The sequence below is a fragment of the Phaseolus vulgaris genome, chromosome 9 (assembly GCF_000499845.2).
Source record: "Phaseolus vulgaris cultivar G19833 chromosome 9, P. vulgaris v2.0, whole genome shotgun sequence".
In the NCBI taxonomy this organism is placed as follows: Eukaryota; Viridiplantae; Streptophyta; class Magnoliopsida; order Fabales; family Fabaceae; genus Phaseolus; species Phaseolus vulgaris.
The window spans coordinates 29,884,943-29,893,360 of NC_023751.2; the positions used below are offsets into that span (position 1 = coordinate 29,884,943).

At 29.8% G+C, this 8,418-nt stretch overlaps 1 protein-coding gene across 3 annotated transcripts; it reads right to left on the reverse strand.

Moving 5' to 3' along the window:
- Positions 1–3,133, reverse strand: LOC137820883 (uncharacterized). 3 transcript variants are annotated; one of them, XM_068625190.1, is made up of 3 exons: positions 2,146–3,133; positions 1,495–1,699; positions 1–433 (listed from the first exon to the last, which is right to left on the reverse strand). In XM_068625190.1, exons 2-3 carry the CDS (start codon positions 1,678–1,680, stop codon positions 254–256), a joined length of 366 nt encoding a protein of 121 aa, XP_068481291.1. In that variant the 5' UTR covers positions 1,681–1,699; positions 2,146–3,133; the 3' UTR covers positions 1–253. The 3 variants fall into 3 exon arrangements, with proteins under 3 accessions (XP_068481291.1, XP_068481289.1, XP_068481290.1); XM_068625188.1 differs by having other exon boundaries at positions 2,864–3,131; XM_068625189.1 differs by lacking the exon at positions 2,146–3,133 and adding an exon at positions 1,789–2,139.
- Positions 3,134–8,418: the final 5,285 nt, after the last annotated feature.

Here is an 8,418-nt window from a genome sequence, read left to right on the forward strand (position 1 = left end):
TGGCAGCAAATGGTCCATAAAATCGACCGTACTTGGGATTAAGGTTTATTATTGTTCAACATTTCTGACATCAAACCAACTGAAAGGGGTAGTGAAGGAGGAAGATCATATAGATAAAGAGTACTACTCAATGACTTCGTGAATTACAGGCACACAAAATTGAAATGATAGCGTACGAAACCCGAAATCCTCAAAATTTGTTAAGGATTCTAACATAAACTACCACTAAATGTTTGCTAAAGTGTCACGACCCCTAAAAGGCGACCTTTCTTGGAGGAATCACAACATTCTTGTTTCCTGGAAATGCATTTCGCGATATATCAACCAAAGACTTGAAGCTATAGGGTTCATGCATAGATAACTCTGATAGAACCTTTCTGTTAAGTTGGATATTTTCCTTCATCAGCCCATGCATAAAGTTACCATAATTGACCTGGCAAATAAAGGAATGTTCAACAAAGAAAAAGGCAGAAGATTAAATACCTCATGGGATGCAAATATAAACTCAATAAAGGTGCTAATGCATGAGAAAAATTATCCTAGACGCATGTTCACCTAATATTCAATTCATTTGAGGTTACAGATGTATCACTCACATCACACACACCATGTATTCAGTTCGTCGTCATTTACTACAGCGAATAAGGTTCAGATGCAAGTTCACCTAATAATCCAATCTGTCTACCAAGCCAGCTATTCTACACCAAAGAACACTTTCACTTTCATGGCATACTCCTATCACACATCAAAGACAAAATCCATCTCTGAAGAAATAAATTATTGATTTGTTCATCCCATACATCCTCCTAGGCCTCCTTGATAAATAAAAGTATTCGCAGAATATAAATTCATTGATCCCATTTACCATCAGGCAAAGCTCATATCCTCCTGAGCTTCTAACTAAAACCACAAAACTCGAGCACAGAAGCCAGTCCTATGTTTCCAGACAATGCTAAAGCAAAGAATTATTCTTATAGGTAACATCACAACAATCAAAATTGGTACGGCAATATGACTATATTCTTCATGCAGCCTATTTAAAGAAGCAAAAGCTTAACTATGTAAAGCACAGGTTTTGCTTCCAGAGCTTTCAAGTGGAGGTGTTGCTAAAGTTAGACGTCTATATATGATAAAATCTTGACATCATAAGCTCTGGCAGACGATTCAAGTGGAGAAGTTGTTAGAGTTATAAGTGTATACATGCATGTATGTATAGTATAAGAATTAGCACAAGGCTCACAACAATCATAACAAATGTATCACCAAGATTTTAGACTATGTTTGGCTTTCTGATAGCACAAATCCCCAAACATGCAAGTGCAGCAGTAGTAACTATTTTTCTCTATTAAGCATATTTTAGGCTCTTTCTCAACCAAAACCAAACGCATACTTAGTAATGAAAGTTTGAAAACGTAAGACTGAATTTCTTGGTCAACTATTAAATTGTAAAAGATTATGGATTAGTGAGAGAAGAAAAGAAGTGAGAAGACATACCCCATGAACACGGGTGCCAGCATTGATCCTTTGGATCCAAAGAGATCGCATGTCCCTCTTTTTGTTACGACGGTCTCTGTAAGAATATTGCAAGGCCTTCTCCACTCTCTCCCTTGCTATCCTTATGCAATTCTTGGCTCTTCCCCTGAATCCCTTTGCTAACTTGAAGATCTTATCCTTGTTCATTTTCTCCTCTTAGTTCTTTCTACAATACAAAACACATATTCATCAAATCCCAAACTACGGGTGAAGTAAAAACCCTCCCTACTATAACTTATCAGACACTGCTCTAACCATGGCCACTCCAGCAGTTGTGGATGACAACAGTAAGGGACGACGAATAGTGAATAACAGACACCCGCGAAAAATATCCATCCTGTTTACATGCTAGATATCTGTTTGAAAATATTGACATAATTCTATACCCGCAGGGTATCAATACTTTATAAAAAAAATTATTTTATGAGATTTTAGGAGCTTGCGAGGAAAAAGTTTATCCTGGTTATGTTCCATAACTAATATCCATTAAACAAAGCTAACAGATAACAGGAAAGGAGGCATATTTTGAGATTCAACTGAATAAAAATAAAGGAATAAAGATTGGGAAATCTAATCAGCAATGAGATTGTGAGACCAGTGAAGAGTGCAAACCAAAACCAAGAATCAGAATCAAGAGTAGAGATCGCCAAATCATGTAACAAGACAGCTACTGCTTCAACAACCAACCACGCATTCACTGTTTCTCTCCCATATGAGATTGAAGTGGTGAAAATAATGGAAAACTAAATCAAGTTAAAACTCTGCAAGTTTGAGAAGGAAAATTTGAGAATTCAAAGTCTATGGTAACAAAGATCACCAAAACAAGCATTTGGTTGGACGCCAGATATCATGTAATTCAAGACTACTCAAACACACTGCAAGAAAAAAAATTCAAAAGCTAGATACATTTGCCACCATATTCAAGAAACTAACAAAAAGGGAAGCTATTAAAGAAAAATTAAATTTATCTATGAATGTTAGCTATCTAATCTTCTGAATGAAGAATGAATAGAGAAATGATCAACACCAAAATCTCATCTGTATTACAGACGATTGCAGATGAATGTATTACAGACTCTTGTAAATGAATAAAGTTGAGCATTTTCATTGCCAAGATCTCCACTTAAAACAGAAGAATAATATTAATTTGATTGATACAATGGAAGAGAAAAATAATCCATCATTTCTTACAACCTGCAAACAGAATTTCGCTGAAGCAAAAAAAAAAAAAAAAAACTGCCCTTCAAAAAATCTGATTTCTTACACGGGTGCACTTGAGTTTGCTTAAATATATACCAATCTTAACGTTATACGAATCAATACAAAGTACCTGCCCTTTGAATTACACTACAGCTGAGACCTCGCGTCGGGAAACGAAACGAAACCCTAGAAGAGCTCGCCGATGTGAGATGAGGTTCTCACAGCACAGGTGGCGGCGGAGCGGAGGTTCTCACGGGTTACTGGCGGAGCAGAGCGGAAGCGGGCGGGTGGCGGATTGGAGCAAAGAAGAAAGGAAAGCAACCTAGTCGAGGCACCGCCGTCACGATCAAGCACGGAGGAGAGCTTAGTTTAGCTTACAAAACGGTAAAAGATAGGAAAAAACTATTTTGAAATAATAATATTTCATATTATAAACCATAATATTTAATATATTTTTCATAATTTAAAAAATTATATATAAAGTTTTGTAATTTTATAAATTATTTTTAATACAAATGAAGTGGTTATTATGATTAATCATTATTAATATTTAGTTTAAATTTATGAGTGTTATGTCATAAAATATAATTATGAACAGTAATAATAATTAAATATTATTTTAAATTATGTTAATATGAAATTATTACAAATATTAAAGATTATAATTAAATCTTATTAATATTTAAATTAAATTATTTAATGTTATAGAAAGGTTATAAAATACAATTATGAATAATAATAATAATAATAAAGAATTATTTTAATTTTTTGGTGATGTATATGTAGAGGAACTGTTAAGTTAAATTACTTTCTTAATGATAACTATTCTGTGTGGTATTTATGTCATTTATTTAAATAATATTAGTTATGGATAAATATTAGTATTGAAATATTAAAATTATTCTATTAAAAGTTATAAAATATTTTTAATGATGATGTGATTAAAAATGTTAAATATAAAATATTTATTAAAATTTATATATGAGGAACGTTGTAACCAAAATTTTGGACAAAATATTCACCTCCTCATGTAATTAATAGTCTTTTGTCTTAATTCTCCTAATAATTTGTTATAAATGGTTAATATTTGTGCTAATTGCAGATCATATTGATATACATGGTTGACTTCTGTGTATATTTGCATGCAGCAAATACATGCAAATATAGTAAGTGAAGTTTGTGAAACTTCCAAGAGTCATATTACAATTCTTCCGATTTGATCGTAAATCTTCTAGCTAATTATACTTTTGTTGAGTTTATGGTATTCTTTACTGGAAATCTTGTGTCGAATCTATCAAATTCAATCATTCAATGAGTGTTTGCATTTGATTATGCATATTTCATTGATTTGGTTGCTTCTTAAGAATAATCATGGTCCATTGTGTTACTTATTGCAACCTCCCTTCCTCTATTAGTGAAATTTTTATAACATAATGTGTATGTGGCCATTGCAAAGAATAAATTGGAAGGTTCGTAATGTTTTTAATCAAAAAAATTATTGACTTCATCAGATTGGTTGTCATGTGTCCCAAACATCTTTCATCTTTTTGCAAGTGTTCACTTGTCCATTTAAATGTCATTAAATCATTGTGTTGCTTCCTCATTTTAACTTCTTACTAGGTTGTATTAGTAATTAAATTTAGACTCAATCATTTCATATGTTTTGTATAAAAAAAATGTCATAAAATAGGAAACTCGCATATATTGGCAACATTATTTTTTAGTTGGGCATTCTTAAGGCACTTTATGAAGTTTTGTGTGTATTCTTAAAGCATCATTCAAAGATATCCAATTGACTTAGACTCGTGTTTCATTTAGTAAAATACATGAATTTGTTAATGGTTGGTGTAATTTAAAAGTAATGACAAAGTACTTGAAAAGTTTTTAAAAAAACCCAAATATTAGGGTGAAGTTGCCTGGGAGTCGCATTCAAGGTTGTTAGTGTAGAGTTTAAAAGTAACACGGAATATATTGCCAAGTACGTTGTCAGCGGGGGTTATTGATTCACAAGAAGGTGATGCACAAATGTTCCATCGCATAAAACTTTGAAAGACTTTCGAAAACCAAAACAAGCAGTGTAAAACGTTAAAGTTTTTCTATGTCTCTTTTGCCTTTTCACAACACAACCTAATCACGTTGCAAAAATGAAAATTACCTCGATATTTAATCGATATTAGACCATTGGTTTTGTTTGGTTAAACAAAAGAAACAAAAATAAAATCAAAATTGTGGGGACAAAATTAATGTGATATAAACAAACCTTTGAACAAATTGGCTGGTGGGATTAAGGAAAAGATCGAAGAACAAAGTTTAGTGGAAAAAAAATCTAACTTGAAATATAAGAGAGAGGAGCACTCGAAAAAAGAGGAAGAGATGTTATTGTTGGGTTATAATGGGACAACCAAACTTGATTAGTTATTGGGTCAACCCACTTAGCAAATTAATTCATATGAGAAAATTGTGCTTGTTTTATTTTTTCAAATCCATCTTATGTTTTTTATTTTATATAATATCTTTTTCCAAAATTAATGTTGGCAATATACATAAACTATATTTTATGGAAACTTAGCATTTTGGACATTAATTTTACAAAATGCATAATAAACAATTTAAAAAGATATGTGTGTGTCATATCTCAAGTGGTGAGTCACTCTCTCCTCTGTTTATCCTAAAATAACATTTTCTAGCTTATCTCTTGTGTGGCGCATTGAGGTTTTATCAAAGTTTGGAAAGTAGAGAGTTTTTTTTCTTCCAATGATTTTTTTTGTAAGCTAGGTTACAATTGACGAATCACCATCTTGCTTACATCATGGAGTTTGAGTGACGCAAAAGTGTTGTTCTAATTCCTAACATTATCTTAATTTCTTTTGTATATTCTTTAATATGTTTTTATTTTCCATGAACGTGTTATACATTGATTCTTCAAAGAATCGCTTCAAGAATCTTTCCAATAATCCTTTTCAAAAGTTCTTCCTTAAAGCTTGACTTAAAAGATTCTCCAAACCCAACCAATCCTCTCTTAGATTTACACTATTCCTTACCGTGCAATGTTTCATAGACAATATTTGGTTTCATTTGTGTGATGAAGGCGAATTTCCCTCAAAATATTGATCTCGTTCTTATTTTATTATTTGGATTTTCTATGCGGTTTAAACAAATGATTTCACATCGTCTTTATTAGGTCCCTTCTTTCAATTGGTTCATTTGTTGACGATGTAGATGCTACTTCAACATATAAAGATAAATTTTTCTTCCTTATTTTTCTTTTGCTTTGCAAATTCGTGAACATGTAGTTTAATCATAATAATTCTTTACCAAACTCTTAGTCATTGAATCTCACACAAATAATCCTTCAAATGTCATCATCCTAAAGTTGTAACCTTTATAGGTCTTAAACATTTTTTAGTATCCAAGTAAGACCCCTTCATCACTTTTTGAGTGAAACTTCCATTGACTTTTATTGGTATTTAGCACAAAGCATTAACATTTAAAAGGATGAAAATAAAAAAATTTCGTAACCTCTCTCCACATTTCATAAGGAGTTTCTTTAAGATGGGTCTTACACATTTTTTTACAATAGATTGTGTTTACTAATTAACAATCAACACAATTCTAGCCATTTATTGCAATGACTTATTTATTCACTAAACTACACCATTTTGTTGTGATGTGTGTGGAGTTAAAATATACTGATGAATACCATTATAAAAAGCTATTAAAATCGTCCATTTATGAACTCTCCCTATAATAACTTTTGATAGATGCAACAATTAAACACTTTTTTTTAATTTTCTTATCAAAATTATAAAAGATTATGAAAGTTTCATCCTTAGGGATAAGGAACTTAACCTAAGTTTATATAGTGTAATCGTCAATCTTTACCATTAATAGATCCAATCATTACCTTTCATGCATGTTTCACAAACAAAATCATCTTTAAATGACATATTAGTAAGTCTCTTACCATGTCATGTTTCCACAACCTTAGATATTAACCTTAAACTTATATTATTACACATTTTATGTTATATCTACTTATATTTATTAATAAATACACGACAACAAATCGTTTATTTAATATTTCATTAAAATCTATATTGTAGAAGCAACACTATCTCTCAGTAGAAAGGATAAACAAGTTCATCATTTTTACCTACACAAAAATATTTAATAAAACAAAGGTTATATTCACTCACATATTTAACTAATACATCAACAAATTCATTTCTCATAAAGGTTTGAACTAGTAGCCTTATCTTAAACAACCTATTTTAAAATACCTTTTTTAGAGTTGAATATAAATAAAAAATAATATCTAATAATATCTAATTAATATAATTTTTTATTGTAATATTTATTATAATAATGATTTTATTACTATAAAAAAAAATATAGAACTCATTGCCTGTCATTTCACCAAAAAATATATATATATTATTTTTCCTTTCAATTTTTTTATTTAAATAAATTTTGACTTTTTTCTGAAATTGCATTCTTCTAACCAAACATGATATCCAACATTAGTAGGAAATTTAGTATGTAACAAAAAGCAAAAACAAAAAATATTAAATATGCCATGCGTTATATTCTTTTTCACTTTTTATTTTCCTCAACGTCCACTCCTACCAAGCGATTTAAAACTCTGTTTGCTTTAAGGGTTGTACTGTTCAAAAGAAAAGATGTGAATAAATATCCATGGTTTGGATCAAGGGGTGTGCATGGAAGGAGGAGAATGAATCTACATGAACAGTGATTTCTCTCATCCTCCTCATATGCAAATATCTGAGGGGAAAGCCACTTAGGATGGTGGTGTTTTCCCCTTTTGACATTATTTTTTGCTTTGTCATTCATGAATAATATATATAATAATACAATTTTATTTTTATTATTTTTTCATCATAATTATCATATTATGACATTTCATACTTTATTCTATATATTTTATCTTTTTTATAAATAATTTTGTTGTACAATTCACTCTCTATATAATATTTTTTATTTTAAAATGTCCTCTAAAATACTTGCGTTGGTATGTATCTACATATTGAAAGAATTGTAATCCTCACTGTCCTTTATTCCATCAATTGGTACCTATTTACATTCCCTAATTTACTAGAGACAAGAAGATATTCTAAGATTACTATTATTATTCGAATAATTACAATATCAACATATTTGGCTAAAAAAGATATTCTAGGAATATATACACTATAATGGGGAATGATATTATTTTAATACATAAATATAAATCAATGAATATAATTTTTTTTCAAAATGTATAAATAAATATAATAATAAATTTGTATATGCTTAGATAATATTATTTTTATGATTATTTTCATGTTTCGATAATATTAAGTAACTCATTTTTTTTTTCCGAAAGTAATTATTTAACAATATCAAAATAAATTATTCAATTATACCGAAAATAATTTTAAATATTTCAATTAACTAAAATATACAAAAAATACACCATATTTCATTATTTAAATATTTTTAAAAACAAAAGTAAATTTGTAAACTTACATTTTACACTTTTAAAAAAATTTCATAACCATCATATCACTCACAAATTACAATAAACTTTATTTCTTCACAAATCTATTTTAATATACCTTAATCCAAACCCAATCACTTTATCCGCATTTTCCAATAAAATCTTCACATATGTATTCCCTCGAATTT